This window comes from Oncorhynchus masou, chromosome 24 (genome assembly GCF_036934945.1).
Source record: "Oncorhynchus masou masou isolate Uvic2021 chromosome 24, UVic_Omas_1.1, whole genome shotgun sequence".
Taxonomy (NCBI): domain Eukaryota; kingdom Metazoa; phylum Chordata; class Actinopteri; order Salmoniformes; family Salmonidae; genus Oncorhynchus; species Oncorhynchus masou.
The window spans coordinates 101,899,542-101,917,227 of NC_088235.1; the positions used below are offsets into that span (position 1 = coordinate 101,899,542).

General features: G+C 41.4%; 1 protein-coding gene across 1 annotated transcript in view; it reads right to left on the reverse strand.

Annotated features, from left to right (window-relative positions):
- Window positions 1-733: 733 nt before the first annotated feature.
- The window catches only part of sgip1a (SH3GL interacting endocytic adaptor 1a), a 159,056-nt gene continuing 142,103 nt past the window's right edge, over window positions 734-17,686 (reverse strand). The window contains 7 exon segments of the mRNA XM_064932988.1: window positions 734-3,756; window positions 4,068-4,232; window positions 15,042-15,106; window positions 15,350-15,552; window positions 15,803-15,938; window positions 16,334-16,489; window positions 16,833-16,944. Coding sequence (XP_064789060.1) covers window positions 3,734-3,756; window positions 4,068-4,232; window positions 15,042-15,106; window positions 15,350-15,552; window positions 15,803-15,938; window positions 16,334-16,489; window positions 16,833-16,944 — 860 coding nt within the window. The 3' untranslated portion in view covers window positions 734-3,733.

A 17,686-nucleotide genomic window follows, 5' to 3' on the forward strand; every position in this document is an offset into this window, starting at 1 on the left:
GTAATTGACTGTTCTCTCTGCTACCACTTGAACGCACTGTATATTTTGCTTCTGTTTGACATGGGGGTGTGATGTGTTTTGCTGTTACGTGATGACTTAGTGTGATATTTTAATCCACTGTGGATTACTAAAACGCTTTGGTCTTTTTGACTCTTAACACTGCAGTCTTTCATTGCATACCCATATAGCCTTAAGTCCATTTCCATCTTTAACTGACACCGCAAGTTGTGGCTATCAGCTACAGGACAAAACACAGACATTATGCCACAGCACCTAAATACAGCGATTACCAATAAAACTAAACAGAACAATAGTGTCTGCAAGTACAAAAAAAGACGACAAAGAGAGTAGGTCAAATGTTGTACTGTGTGTACTGTAGTGTAGGCTATATCTGTCATCTTCTATCCACACAGCACAGTCATCCACTCAGAATACAAAACAAGGGAGACAGTGAATTCCCCACTCAGATGATTGGCAGGTCTTACCTGGAATACTGTGTATTGCCAAGGTGTTACATCGTTTTTCATCCTCTGGGAGAAGACAATCTGAATGCTTGGCCAAAAAAGGAAATATATGCAAAGTAAGGGTTGATGTGATACTAGTGCAGAATAGGAAATGTAGACTTGTTCTAATCCTTCCGAGACCAGTCACGACCACTAAGGTTATTTAAAGGAGATAAATCCTTTGTATTCATACTGCATTGGACCAAAACAATTGAATACAAAACAATTGATCAAACATAATTGATACGCCTCTTTTATTTCAGAGAAAACCCACATCATAACATGGTGGTTCATTCTGCATTCGTTTAGAACCTTTCATTAGTACGGTACATCACATTAAACAATTTCATACTCAGAATCCTGTGCATTGGATAACACAAACAGATGCAATAACAAATATATCCATATAAATATAAAATGAAACAAACATATATGTACAGTACACATGGTACGTTGAATTAAAGGCTAATTATACTACAGTTAGATCTCCCTCACAGCACACAATTATAAACAGCTTCTTAATAGCAGAAGGAGTGTATTCCTAGTAAGGCTTTAAGACAATGTTGTTACAGCCAACCTTGATGTGTTGCACTGTACATCAGAACACAAAATTGGTGGAGGAAATACAGAATAAACTGCATTTGAGCAACATGCAAAATATTTATGAAATACTATTGAGGCATTTACTTTATGTTGGTATTCTTATCTTGTGTTATTTCTTATTGTTGTTGCATTGTGGAGAAGGAACCTGTAAGTAAGCATTTTGTTGGACAGTGTATACCCTGTGTATCCTGTACCTACGACTAATAAAACTTCTGCTGAGTTGTAAAAAGAGTGCTCCAAAAACTTGTCCAGTTCATAACTTTTATTGGTTTTGGAAAAAAGAAAACTTAGTTTCTCATCAGATCATCTTAACATTGTCTGTACAAACACAGCTTGCACATGTGGTTGACAGAGAAACAGTACGGTACCCAAAGCAGTCTGGCTTAGCACGCCACACACAAACACACTTCCTGCTCTGGTCTTCAGTTCTCACAGTTAACATGACAACAGGTCAACGAGTCTATTGGTTGATGGACCACTTCACTTCAACACTATACCGTAACTGTGTGCAGACACACATTACATTACCCATGCTGTAACACTTAGCTTCAACCCTCCCTCCATCATAAGCACGACCAGAGATCATACATAGTTCATGAACAGTAATAACATTACCAATGTCATTTCTGTTAACTATAGTTAGGTGTGTACAATAATGTTCAAGTAAAGTGTTACTCACTAAACAGCTATACAGAGAGCTACATGACACAATTCATTGATGCCTTACTTAGAAATGCCACCTAAAGGATTGACAAAATGGACATGTAAGATACTCCTATGGCCGTTCTAAGGCAGGTGTCTAAATGGTGCTATGAAGCTTCATGAAGTACAGATAGTATCCTGACATACTTATGATGCCCACACGAGGAGACCTTTTAAGTTAAATGTCATCACACACATTTTGTTCTCTATGTTGAATATCAGAGCATTCAGGAGGTTTCTAACATTATCAGCACAGTGTTCTTCACATGAAACAAGATGGTTTTTTTTGTTGTTTAAAAAAATATTCCCCTTATTTCTCTATTTCTCTTTTAGAGGACTGTCTGGAGTACACACATAAAATACAAAAAGCCTTTTGGTCATCTAACCTCCCTCCAAATCCTCGTCACCATGTTATCTCACAGAGACCATTACCATTATGCAAAATAAAGCCATGGATTCAAGCGCTGGTGGGTTTGATCGGAAGGGGAGTACATGCTGTTTGATGCAGAATAACACATTGAGGTGAATGGAAACAGAGCAGAACATAGTCAAAACCTGACTGATTATCCAAGGTAATAACTATTAGTGTAACTCTAAATAACACTGCTTTCATACTGCCTGAAGTACACATCCAGGTGCTATTCATCCTGTTTTTTTATTTTATCCCCCCACGCGCATATATACTGTAGTCAAATCTTCTGATGCACTTGAGTTAAAAAATTATATATCTGAAATAAATTCTAAATTATACATTATACTGTACACAGGTTACCCAACTACACAGATAACAAAAAAAGATAGAATATTTATACCTTCATTCTAAATTACAATACCATTGAAATTCTATTCATATACAGAATCACATACTTTTTAAATCATTATCATCAATAAATAAAAATAGAATGCTGTAATGTACTCTGAAGTACATCTACCACTGCTGTGTCAGGAACAACAGAAAGGAAGGGAAACACCAAACGCCCTTTCAGATATATATTATTCATTTAAAATAAGACTTTGTACAGGTTTTTTTATTGAGGGAAACATATTATATTTGTTTTATATTGCAACCAAGAATGTATTTATTGTTGCAGCTGCCAAACTACTCAGGACTTTGTGATAATTTGAGGAAAATGTTGAGAGTATATGTTTGAAGCCGATGTTAAATCACTGCATTCAAAGAAGAGAGAGGAGTCTGGTAATGGTCCCCATCCAAATGAACAATGTCCTTTAAACCTGCTATGCCAGTGTGTAACGCATTAACTGTTAAAAACCCAACAACATAAAAACTCCAATACCCAGAATTCCATGGTAGCTCTAACCGTGTCCAATCAGAGGCATGCGAGAAGCAAGAATTAGCCCCTCCCTTAAACTGAATGGAGGAGTGTGACATCATGGTGCGTCTATTCATCTTAGTTCACTCAATGGCACAACCCAATGGTCTTTTCATACATCCTCTCCTAATACCACATATTTGTTGTTGCATCAAAATATACTCAGTGTATTATGTGTTAGGTTCACGGTTGAGAACATGATTTTGCGGTTGAGTAGCTAGGTAGCTGTAGCAGTTTGAACACCACACGTTAGAGAGTGGGATAGAGAGGCAGAAGCATGTACCTTTAGAGAGAGAAACCCGGGTGGATGTCTAGAGCAGCAGCAATACAGATGTTCTGAAATTAATACATTTTAATACATTTTACAAATACAATAATTACACCCTAAAACGGTCCACAAGACTATATGCAAGCTATACAATACTGCTGGGTACAGTAGGCTGTGTGGCCTTGACCTGTCTGTCTCGCAGGTTTAGAAAGAAGTGTCTGTCTGTAGGGAGGTGGTGGTGTAGGTCTGTCCTCTGTAGTATAGGATTTCATTAGCCCATTGAGATGATGATCTCCAGTGTATTTGTTCAGTAGTAGTATGAAGTATCAGTTCTCTGCCAAGTATTTTCCTGAAAATGACAAACATGCCTTGGGTTTGAATACTTATGTGTAAAAAGGAATCATACATGCAACTATGTACACATAGCAAAACATATTTTATGATAATACTGTATCAACACAGTGTAATAACACCAATTAATATCACAGTGATACACTATTAGTTTATAATCATGTTATTATTACACTATGAGCGCCACGCTAATTTGAGTCAATCTTTCCCTTATTCTGATATTTTGTGAAGGATAGGATGCACTCCATAATAGATTTAGGTAACATTACTTCTGTTTAGCAGAGTAAGTGAAGAAAGTCAGTGTCTCACCTGCAGCAAACCTCTTCTTGATGAGTGAGAAGCGGTACCCTGGCCCAGCCAGTTCTATATCACAGCCTGACAGAGTGCTGCCCTCGCTGGTGAACTGGACCGCCAGGGGAGAGGGTTTACTGGGGCCCTCCGACAGCTGGAACCGTGCCAACAATGAGCCAATGCCTGGGGACGTCACAGAGAGGGACAAAGGTTAAATATACTGCACAAACATACACATGCATATACAGTACCAGTCAAATGTTTGGACACACCTACTTAATTAAGGGTTTTTCTTAATTTTTTTATATTTTCTATATTGTAGAATAACAGTGAAGACATCAATACTAAGAAATAACACATATGGAATCATGTAGCAACCAAGAAAGTGTTAAACAAATTCTTTGAATTTCTTTAAAGTAGCCACCCTTTGCATTGATGACAGCTTTGTACACTCTTGGCATTCTCTCAACCAGCTTCATGAGGTTGTCACCTGGAATGCATTTCAATTAACAGGTGTGCCTTGTTAAAAGTTAATTTGTGGAATTTATTTCCTTCTTGTAGGGGTGGTACATAGAAGATAGCCCTATTTGGTAAAAGACCAAGTCCATATTATGGCAAGAACAGCTCAAATAAGCAAAGAGAAATGACAGTCAATCATTACTTTAAGACATGAAGGTCAGTCAATATGGAACATTTCAAGAACTTTGAAAGTTTCTTCAAGTGCAGTCGCAAAAACCATTAAGCGCTATGATGAAACTGGCTCTCATGAGGACCGCCACAGGAAAGGAAGACCCAGAGTTACCTCTGCTGCACAAGATAAGTTCATTAGAGTTAACTACACCTCAGATTGTAGCACAAATAAATGCACAGAGTTCAAGTAACAGACACATCTCAACATCAACTGTTCAGAGAAGACTGCCTGAACCAGGCATTCATGGTTGAATTGCTGCAAAGAAACCACTACTAAAGGACACCAATAAGAAGAAGAGACTTGCTTGGGCCAAGAAAAAGGAGCAATGGACATTAGACCGATAGAAATCTGACCTTCGGTCTGATGAGTCCAAATTTGAGATTTTGGTTCCAACCACTGTGTCTCTGTGAGATGCAGAGTAGGTGAATGGATGATCTCCACATGTGTGGTTCCCACCGTGAAGCATGGAGGAGGTGGTGTGATGGTGCTTTGCTGGTGACACTGTCAGATTTATTTAGGATTCAAAGCACAGTTAACCAGCATGGCTATCACAACATTCTGCAGGGATACGCCATCCCTTCTGGTTAGCGCTTAGTGGGACTATCATTTGTTTTTCAACAGGACAATGAGCCAAAACACACCTCCAGGCTGTGTAAGGGCTATTTCTTATTCATTTATTTATTTAACCCTTATTTTATCAGGTAAATTGACATAGAACACATTCTTATTTACAGCAATGACCTGGGGAATAGTTACAGGGGAGAGGATGGGGGATGAATGAGCCAACTGTAAGCTGGGAATGATTAGGTGACCATGATGGTATGAGAGCCAGATTAGGAATTTAGCCAGGACACCGGGGTTAACACCCCTACTCTTACGATAAGTGCCATGGGATCTTTTAGTGACCACAGATAGTCAGGACACCCGTTTAACGTCCCATCCAAAAGACGGCCCCCTACACAGGGCAATATCATTGGGGGTTTTTTTAGACAAGAGGAAAGGGTGCCTCCTACCGGCCCTCCAACACCACTTCCAGCAGCATCTGGCTGGTGAAAATCTATTTGACCAATGAGAGTGATGGAGTGCTGCATCAGATAACCTGGCCTCCACAATCACCGACGTCAACCCTATTGAGATGGTTTGGGATGAGTTGGACCGCAGAGTGAAGGGAAAGCAGCCAACAAGTGTTCAGAATATGTGGGAACTCATTCAAGATGGTTGGAAAAGCATTCCTCATGAAGCTGGTTGAGAGAATGCCAAGTGTGCAAAGCTGTCATCAAGGCAAAGGGTGGCTACTTTGAAGAATCAAAAATATAATATATATATTTTGATTTGTTTAACACTTTTTTGGTTATTACATGATACCTTGTGTAACCGATGTGAAATGGCGAGCTAGTTAGCGGTGGTGCGCGCTAATAGTTTTTCAATCGGTGACGTCACTCGCTCTGAGGCCTTGAAGTAGTTGTTCACCTTGCTCTGTGTCACGTAGAGTAGGCCAGAAGGCTATACTGGAAAACCTAACCTCTATCAAAATAAAAAAGATGGCGGAGCCCCAAATGTTCTTCTGTGCTTCAGGGTGTTTATTTACAAAGTGATTCCGGAAAACAAAAACAACAGTACTGCCATCAGACATATACCTTATGGGACAGCTAAAAACAATGCTGCCCCATTCACAGCTCAATCCAAAAATGCCTCCTCATGAACTGAAAGAGAGGCTACTTTTGTAGGGCTAGCCCCTCCCCTCAGAACAATTACCACGAATTAATTAAGCAATTACCTAGTCAAACCTACATTTTCCATTAACTAAACATACTAAAGGATATACATTGCAACACATTTTTTTAAACAGTATCACCACATAACATTTACAAAATGACATCACTACAGACAGTGTCTTTTAATATATCCATTTACATTAATGAGCCATTTGGGACAGGCACTACAAAGTCAGCCCAATTCCCTTTGCTCGGGTCCTTATCCAGCATACCCGGAAGTTACAGAGATAGAGAGGAACAGAACAAACAAACAAACAAAGCGCTCATCCACAACATGGATAAGTATAATACATATTGTTGCTATTTAATATGAACATTGATATAAGTGTGAAATATATGTACTAAGACAGAGAAGTTAACTTGTGTGTCGACCCACATTGTTACCTTAGCTGATAACGGAGCAGGGAGGAGTGATGAATGTGTGTGTGCATTAAAGAACCAAATGCTGCCCGCGGCCAGTGACGGAATTCACACTCTGCAAGGGCCGCTGCTTTTGAGGCGCGATGGGTAACGATGCTTTGTGGATGTCAGTTGATGATGTGTGCAGAGGGTCCCTGGTTCGAGCCCAGGTAGGGGCGAGGAGAGGGACAGAAGTAACAGTGCAATACTGTTACACTTGTGTTACGATGTAGAAAACTGTAAGAATAAAGAAAAACCCCTGAATGAGTAGGTGTGTCCAAACTTTTGACTAGTACTGTACATCACACGTACACGCGCACACACACACAAACATGCAAACCTGTCCCTCCACAGCACACAGCATGATAATCAATCAAATGTATTGATAAAGCCCTTTTTACATCAGCAGATGTTACAAAGTGCTATACAGAAACTCAGCCTAACACCTCAAACAGCAAGCAATGCAGATGTAGAAGCGCGGTGGCTAGGAAAAACTCATGATAAAGGCAAGAACCTAGGATGAAACCTAGAGAGGAACCAGGCTATGAGGGGTGGCCAGTCCATTTCTGGCTGTGCCGGGTGGAGATTATAACAGAACATGGCCAAGATGTTCAAACGTTCATAGATGACCAACAGGGTCAAATAATAATAATCCCAGTGGTTGTAGAGGGTGCAACAGCTCAGTACCTCACGAGTAAATGTCAGTTGGCTTTTCATAGCCGATCATTCAGAGTTAGAGACAGCAGGTACAGTAGAGAGAGAGAGTCGAAAACAGCAGGTCTGGGACAAGGTAGATCTTGAATACTTACCTGTTCTTTACATAGCTCCTCTAGTAATTTAATAGAATTTCTATGTCATAAACCCTCAAAGTTCCAGAATGGGGTGAAAATGTCAGCCATATCGGTCAGGGAGAAATCCAAACCAGTCTAAATGGAATATATGGCAGTAGAGGCATAATCCTGGTATTACTTACAGGAAAATAAAAGGCATATGTTATATCAGAAATTGTGAAATAGAATTAGTCCACCTAAAACATTGTCGTATGATTACAAATAAAATTATGGGTTTTATACCAATTTTCTATCTAAATAGCCTATAACATATGTAAACAGACCATAAATGTCTACATTTGTGTTTTCTTGGAAAGCTGTGAGTGCTACTACATGATACAATATCAGAACTCGCTGCATTTACAACTTGTATAAGTCCTATCATCAACTGATTTCAGCCAGTGTATGGCTGTTGATTGACTGCATTATTTTAATGGAATATTGGCATTTTAGCAGTTAATTTGACACATTCATGGAATCATTGCTCTAAAACTGTCTGGCTAGCTAATACATTCTTCAAATTAATTATTTTATACAATATCTTATTACAGCACTGGCAAACCATAGTTGACCAACTCCCTGACCAAAATGGCTGACCTTTATCCCATCATAAGAAGGTTCATGTCCATTCTAGTATTTTATTTCCTAATTCTATGGTTCTTTAACTCATCTCTGATCATTATGACTGTTGGAACCATCACCAGACAGAAGGGGGCAAGAATGAGTTAAATGGGGCAAAAGCCAAACGTCATATACAGTAAGTCAAAGGTCATGTCATTATTAAAAGGGTCTATTCATCTGGACTAAAAAAACACAAATGTATCCATCCATAGATAATTCATCCCTATAAGGCAAACATTCAGGTAACTACCAAAATAGAGGAAACACCAACATAAAGTGTCCTAATAGGGCGTTGGGCTTCCACAAGCCAGAACACCTTTAATGCGCCTTGGCATAGATTCTACAAGTGTCTGGAACTCTAATGGTGTTTTGTTGACGGTGAGGGTCAATTGGGTTGAGATCTGGGGACTGACACACCTTTAAACCCCCTTTGAGTCCCCTCTTTCAAAGTAAATCATATCTCTTGACACATTCATGAAAATAGTCATGGCCTCTAAAACTTCAAGCTGCATACTGGACCCTGTTCCAACTAAATTACTGAAAGAGCTGCTTCCTGTGCTATGTTGAACATAACAAACGACTCCCTAAATCACCAGATGTGTACCAAACTCACTAAAAGTGGCAGTAGTAAAGCCTCTCTTGAAAAAGCCAAACCTTGACCCAGCAAATGTTAAAAACTAAAATCGGCCTATATCGAATCTACCATTCCTTTTTTAAAAGCTGTTGCGCCGCAACTCCCTGCCTTCCTGAAGACAAACAATGTATACAAATTTGCTTCATTCTGGTTGTAGACCCCATCATAGCACTGGGACTGCACTCATGAAGGTGGTAAATGACCGTTTAATGGGGTCAGACCAAGGCTCTGCATCTGTCCTTGTGCTTCTAGACCTTAGTGCTGCTTTTGACACCATCGATCACCACATTCTTTTGGAGAGATTGGAAACCCTAATTGGTCTACATGGACAAGTTCTGGCCTGGTTTTGGTCTTATCTGTTGGAAAGATATCAGTTTGTCCTCTGATAAATCAATTGTAAGTGTCGGTGTTCCTCAAGGTTCCTTTTTAGGACCACTATTGTTTTCACTATATATTTTACCTCTTGGTGATGTCTGTCACGGCCGTTAAAAGAAGAGGACCAAGGTGCAGCGTGGTGAGCGTACATACTTTTAATAGTACATGTCACCAACAAACCGTGACGCTTAAGGCTATGTGCCATCAAACAGTTAACTTCCCACAAAGACAGGTGAAAAAAAGGTCTACCTAAGTATGGTTCTCAATCAGAGACAACGATAGACAGCTGTCCCTGATTGAGAACCCTACCCGGCCAAAACATAGAAATACAAATAGAGTATAGAATACCCACCCAACTCACACCCAGACCAAACCTAAATAGAGACATAAACAGGATCTCTAAGGTCAGGGCGTGACAATGTCATTCGGAAACATAACGTTAACCTTTAATGCTTTGCGGGCGATACACAACTGCACATTTCAATGAAACATGGTGAAGCCCCAAAATTGTACTCCCTGGAAGTGGAAAATTGTGGAAAAACTCGGTCAAAACAGAGATGCTCGTTCTAGGTCCCAAGAAACAAAAAGATCTTACGTTGGATCTGACAATTAATCTGGATGGTTGTACAGTCGTCTCAAATAAAACTGTGAAGGACCTCAGCGTTACTCTGGACCCTGATCTCTCTTTTGATGAACATATCAAGAATATTTCAAGGATCTATTTTTTCTATCTTCGTAACATTGCAAAAATCTGAAACTTTTTGTTCAAAAATTATGCAGAAAAGCAAATCCATGCTTTGTCACTTCTAGATTAGACTACTGCAATGCTCTACTTTCCGGCTACCCGGATAAAGTACTAAATACATTTCAGTTAGTGCTAAACACGCCTGCTAGAATCTTGACTAGAACCAAAAAATGTGACCATATTACTGATTTCAAGGTTTTACTGCTATCCAACAAGTCATTACATGGGCTTGCTCCTACCTATCTCTCTGATTTGGTCTTGCCGTACATTCCTACACGTGACAAGACGCAGGCCTCCTCATTGTCCTAGAATTTCTAAGCAAACAGTTGGAGGCAGGGCTTTCTCCTATAGAGCTCAATTTTTATGGAATGATCTGCCTATCCATGTGAGAGACGCAGACTCGGTCTCAACCTTTAAGTCTTTATTGAAGACTCATTTAGTAGGCCCTATGATTGAGTGTAGTCTGGTCCAGGGGTGCGAAGTTGAACGGAAAGGCACTGGAGGGACGAACCGCCCTTGCTGTCTCTGCCTGGCCGGTTCCCCTCTCTCCACTGGGATTCTCTGCCTCTGACCCTATTACAGGGGCTGAGTCACTGGCTTACTAGTGCTCTTCCATGCCATCCCTAGGAGGGGTGTGTCACTTGAGTGGATTGAGTCACTGATCTGATCTTCCTGCCTGGGTTGTTGCCCCCTCGGGTTCATGCCGTGGGGGAGATCTTCATGGGCTATACTCAGCCTTGCCTCAGGGTAGTAAGTTGGTGGTTTGCGGATATCCATCTAGTGGTGTGGGGGCTGTGCTTTGGCAAAGTGGGTGGGGTCATATCCTGCCTGGTTGGCCCTGTCTGGGGATATCGTCGGATGAGGCCACAGTCTCCTGACCCCTCGTGTCTCAGCCTACAGTATCTATGCTGCAATAGTTTGTGTGTTGGGTGGCTAGGGTCAGTCTGTTATATCTGGTGTAATACCTCATCTCCATACTGTTTTTATTTATTTACTTTTCTTCTCTTTTGCACACCAATACCTCTACCTGTACATGACCATCTGCAAAATTGTAATTATTCGCCTACCTCCTCATGCCTTTTGCACACAATGTATATAGACTCTCTTTTTTTTCTACTGTGTAATTGACTTGTTAATTGTTTACTCCATGTGTAACTCTGTGTTGTATGTTCACACTGCTATGCTTTATCTTGGCCAGGTCGCAGTTGCAAATGAGAACTTGTTCTCAACTAGCCTACCTGGTTAAATAAAGGTGAAATAAATAAAATAAAATAAATAAAAATTCTCCTGTCTAAGCCGGTGTCCTGTGTGAATTTAAGTATGCTCCCTCTAATTCTCTCGCTCTTCCTCTCCCTCTCCCTCCCCTCCCGGAGGACCTGAGACCTGGGACCATGCATCAGGACTACCTAGCCTGATGACTCCTTGCTTTCCTCAGTCCACCTGGTCGTACTGCTGCCCCAGTTTCAACTCTTCTGCCCACGGCTAGGGAACCCTGACCTGTTCACGGGATGTGCTACCTTGTCCCGGACCTGCTGTTGACCTGTTGCACCCTCTACAACCACTGTGATTATTATTATTATTATTATTATTATTTTTGGTTGTCTATGCATGTTTGAACATCTTAGCCATGTACTGTTATAATCTGCACCCGGCACAGCCAGAAGAGGACAGGCCACCCCTCAGAGCCTGGTTCCTCTCTAGGTTTCTTCCTAGGTTCTTGCCTTTCTACTGAGCTTTTCCTAGCCACCGCGCTTCTACCCTGGGTCTCGACCCCGCCCTGGACTTCCTGACGGGCCGCCCCCAGGTGGTGAGGGTAGGTAAAAACATCTCCACCCCGCTGATCCTCAACACTGGGGCCCCACAAGGTTGAATTCTCAGCCCTCTTCTGTACTCCCTGTTCACCCACGACTGCATGACCATGTACGCTTACAACTCAATCATCAAGTTTGCAGACGACACTACAGTGGTAGGCTTGATTACCAACCACGATGAGACGGCCTACAGGGAGGAGGTGAGGGCCCTCAGACTGTGGTGTCAGGAAAATAACCTCACACTCAACGTCAACAAAACAAAGGAGATGATTGTGGACTTCAGGAAACAGCAGAGGGAGCAACCCCCTATCCACATCGATGGGACAGTAGTGGAGAGGGTAGTAAGTTTTAAGTTCCTCGGCGTACACATCACAGACAAACTGAATTGGTCCACCCACACAGACAGCATGGTGAAGAAGGCACAGCAGTGCCTCTTCAACCTCAGGAGGCTGAAGAAATTTGGCTTGTCTCCAAAAGCACTCACAAACTTTTACAGATGCACAATCGAGAGCATCCTGTCGGGCTGTATCACCGCCTGGTACGGCAACTGCTCCGCCCACAACCGTGAGGCTCTCCAGAGTCCCTCCAGGACACCTACACCACCCGATGTCACAGGAAGGCCATAGAGATCATCAAGGACAACAACCACCAGAGCCACTGCCTGTTCACCCCGCTATCATCCAGAAGGCGAGGTCAGTACAGGTGCATCAAAGCAGGGACCGAGAGACTGAAAAACAGCTTCTATCTCAAGGCCATCAGACTGTTAAACAGCCATCACTAACATTGAGTGGCTGCTGCCAACATACTAACTCAACTCCAGCCACTTTAAACAATGCCACTTAATACAATGTTTACATACCCTACATTACTCATCTCATATGTATATACTGTACTCTATACCATCTACTGCATGTTGCCATCTTTATGTAATACATGTATCACTAGCCACTTTAAACAATGCCACTTTTATATGTTTACATACCCTACATTACTCATCTCATATTATATACTGTACTCGATACCATCTACTGCATCTTGCCTATGCCGTGCTGTACCATCACTCATTTATATATCTTTATGTACATATTCTTCATCCCTTTACACTTGTGTGGTGTATAAGGTAGTTGTTTTGAAATTGTTAAGTTAGATTACTCGTTGGTTATTACTGCATTGTCGGAACTAGAAGCACAAGCATTTCGCTACACTCACATTAACATCTGCTAACCATGTGTATGTGACAAATAAAATTTGATTTGATCGTCTGACGACATTTTTGCGTGATTCTACATGTAAAATTGGTTTGACTTAGTTCGCAAGTACTCTCGGCAGAAAAACGTTATTGATGTGTTTCAAGCCCTTAGAGCACATATGTCAGAGTCAAGGCCCGCGGGCCACATCCGGCCCGCGAGAAGGTTTTTTACGGCCCCTGGGATGATCTTGATTTATTATTAGAACCGGTCTTTTACGGCCCCTGCAACGGTGACGCATGATAGGCTTTCATTTCATTTTATTACAGCAGTCGTCACATCACAGTAAAATTAACTTTCAGATACCCATCAAAAATGGCAAAACGGAAGGTGGACACTGAGAACCGGGGTTTCAAACAAGGTGGGAGTCAGTATATGTTCACGGAGGTAGCTGGAAAACCTGTGTGTCTTCTGTGTGGAGAAAGTGTGGCGGTTGAAAGAGTATAATCTGAGACGACATTATGAAACGAAACAAGCCGGCAGCCCGCAGGATCTTACACGGTGGCCGCACCGAGCAGTAGGCTGCTTCATTTCAATATTTATTGGCACAGCAGTCGTCAGCATCACAACAAACAAGGTGGGAGTCGGAGTATATGTTCACGGAGGTAGCTGGAAGAATATGGACATGGACAAAAACAAAATATGGACATGGAACAAAGGCTACAAAAGGCAGAGGAATTAAAACGAGGCCTCAAATCTCGACAGGCTCTGTTCAAAAAGTCACAAGGCCAGGCTGCTGTCAAGGCAGTTTTATTTTGGCAGAAGAGATCGTAAATCAGCCCGGCCATTTACGATGCTGCGGAGTTCGCCCGTTTCCTCCCCGACACAATGCCCCAGCTGCGCATCCAGAAACGTTGTCTATGTTTGGCAGCACATACCTGTGTGAACAACTTTTTTCTTTGATAAACCTGAACAAAACATCACACAGAAGTCGACTTACTGCTGAACACCTCCACTCAATTCTGAGGATTTCCTCAGCTCAGAGCCTTACCCCGAACATTGATGAACTTGTGGAAAAGATGGGACACCACCAAGTATCACCCTCAACCTCAAACAAGTGAACATTACTGTGCAATCACATATTTAGAGTTTTTACTCAGTTCAAGTTTAAAAGTTAAAGTTTAATATTTGTTTTCACTGCATGTTACTTCTCCTTAAACAAAGTGTTGTTTTTGATTAATAGATTTTTGCACTTTATTTTATTGTATTTCAATCCAATTATATTTTAAAAATATTTCAGTTGAGTGGATGATAGAAAATTGCTATTATTGTTTTTTTCTTTGACAAATTTAGCCCACTTTTGCTAAAATAGAAAATATAGGCTACTGATGGTTTTGAATATAAAGGAAATTTGTCTTTTGTGTCTGTTGTTAAAGATTACTTAAGAAAATATTGCTTTATTTATCTGATCATTTCAGTTCAAGTTTAAAAGTTAAAGTTTAATATTTGTTTTCTTGTTCTCCTTAAACAAAGTGTTATTAATAGATTTTTGGTATTTTTATATTTTAAAAATATTTCAGAAAATTAAATGATTACTGACAAAATTAAAGAGCCATAAGAAAATATTGCTTTATTTATCTGATCATATTGGAATATATTTGTTAGGTTTTCAGTAGGTTCAATTAGGTTCACTAGACTATATGCGTCATTTAAAAAGTTTTCAATGAACATTCGAACAGTCCGGCCCTCGGCTTGTAGCTAAATTTTTTATTTGGCCCTCCGTCCATTTGACTTTGACACCCCTGCCTTAGAGCCTGTTGTTGTCATGACGCGACTTCACCAATTCTTTTTGATTAGTACTTTAGTGGAGAAGATGATAACAAGGCATTACTGATTCTTCCTGGGTATTTACAAGGTTATTTACCTCCATTTTCAGATTTCTGGGAAATATCAGGAATCTTCCACAGGATTCTTTGCTGCTCTGCATTCCTGGAAGAACAGAATCAAATGTGATCTGGTACTCTCTGAAAGCAAGGAATAGGTTTAATCTGGGTCTGGGAAACGGGCCTTTTCAAACACAAAAAATGAATGTCTTCACCACAGGGCTGAGCCATAGAGCCATGGGATGTCTCTGAAGCAGCCTTCAACTTTTAATGATCAAATTAAGTGAATTGAATTCAATAGAAATGTATTGTATACAGTTATGACGTGCACTATACTATTCGGTCTTACCATGCGGCAGGGGGAAGCACAGCCAGTAGCTTGGTGACCCCTCCGTCTACGGGGATCAGGAACTGGACGTTGTTGAGCGCCACGGGCGTTGTCATGGAGCCGCCGTTGTACTTGTAGTCTATCCGGAGGTCCGTGCTGGTGGGTTCACACCGCCAACTGGCTGCCAGGTTCAGGGGGGTCGATGTGAGGCCCTGCGCTGATACCTGCACGCATAAACAATACAGAGGAAAGAATGCAGAATAACATTCAACTGGAATAGTAACTATGGATACAGACTGGAAAGGACAGACTTTAAATATCTGGTTTTAAATGGGTCAACCTTCGGGTCACAGAAGGAAGACATCACTTGATCTCTATGGATCAGCCTATAATCTAGTACCAGTTGCAGACAGAGAGATGGGCTGACCTGGTATTGGTCTCTGTATCTCTATAGTAGAACATAGTTCAGCTCACCTGGTATTTGAGCATGTCCACATTGTAGTATGTGGCCTGGGGTTTCTGCTCAGCCACCTTCTTTAGATGGATCATCAGGTTTGGCATGTTCACCCAGAAGGTCTTGCAGTCAGGGTTGGGTGTTGTGGCGGTGTCACTATGTGGGCACGCAATATGTATTTTATCATATTATCTAATGTCATGATTGATCCATCTAAACTTAAGTCAACACATAGAAAACAGAGTACAAGTTATCTTTGTATCTACTACACAGAGGTCAGGACTATTGCAGTGCAGAGATTGCAAACAGATACTGAGTGCTATACAACAACAACAACAACTCTGATGCATTTTACACATGAGAGTGCAGAATAACCTTGGAATGAGGTGGTTAGTCAGACCACTGGGATGAATTCACAGTGACTCAGAGCCCAGTCAGAACTGGACGGGTGGATTGTTTTGTTACAGCATGATTTTAGGCGTTCAATGCCACATGTTCTAAATGCTACAGGGCGTGGTGAGTTGTGTGAGGGGTGTTATAGTGGTCTTTACCAGCAGAGTAGCTGGGGATTAGGCAGCACATGCTCCAGCCAGCTGTAGTGGGTTATGCTGAAGGTTAGCACGGCAGGGGACGGGTTATTGGCAAAGTGCCGTGTGATCCCCGCTGGAAACGACAGCACCATCTCGCCTGTGATCTTCACAACACACCTTTTGACAGGGACACGGGAGGAGGAGGTTAGAGCGTCCGAAGGAGGACAAAGAGGAGAACAGAGTAAAGCAAGGAGAGAGATATCATAGAAATGAAATGGACAGAGGGAAAAAGAGTAAGAGAGAGAGTGGAGAGAATAGGGAGAAAGATAGAAAGGGACAGAAAGAGACAGAGAGGGACAGAGAGGGAGAGAATTGGGAGAAAGATAGAAAGGGACAGAGAGGGAGAGAATTGGGAGAAAGATAGAAAGAGACAGAGAGACACAGAGGGAGAGAAAAAGGGAGGAGAAAGAGAGGGTGCATACAGTGAGAGACATCTCCTAACGTGTTTGAGTGGACCTACTTGTTAGGGTTGGCTCCTTTGAAGAAGGCATTGACTGTTTCAGTAAAAGCTGCCGCCACCGGAAGGGTGTCCTGGGCCCCCATGGTGAGAGGGCTGGGTCCCCTGGAGCAGCCTGTTTCAGACAGCACACACACATTTAATAGCAATACAGAAAGGAGGGAGAGAGAGAGACTCACTCAGACCAAAAAAATGTTGGAGAGAGAGACAAAATGAAAAGCAGAAAGAGAGAAGCAAGACTTTCAGCATTAAACACAACCCATGTCCATAGTCCTCACAAACCACCAAAGCTACTACTGTTCTCTCATCCCTCTCTTGGCTGCTCCACTACATCTCTGTCCTTTAGACTCCTCCCACTTCCTGTATTACACCCTCTATTTTCTGTTCCCTAACTCTCCATCTCTCAACAGCCATGTATGGATGAAGATGGAGAACCAAAGAGTGTGTGAGATAATCACTGTATTCATATTTTGTATTTATTAAGGATCCCCATTAGCTGCCTACTCTTCTTGTGGTCCAGCACATTTAAGGTAGTTATATACAATTTATAATATTGCATTTCGTAACACTTTACTCAATACATTTAGTGTGTTCCCTCAGGCCACTACTCCATTGTCACATACTGTATCTATGTAATTGAAATGAGAACCAATACCTGTGTATGATGTGTGGGTGGGTTTAGCTCCTATGATATCCCATTACCTTGTTAAATGAAATGTTGGATGTACTGTAAATCGATGTAAAGTCCCTCAAGACTGTTGGACATTGTTGTACAATTTCAGGTTTCACTATATTTACAGTAGGAGGGTTAATAAAGCCAGTTACCTGAGGAGGTTTGTTGTGTTTCAGAAACACTG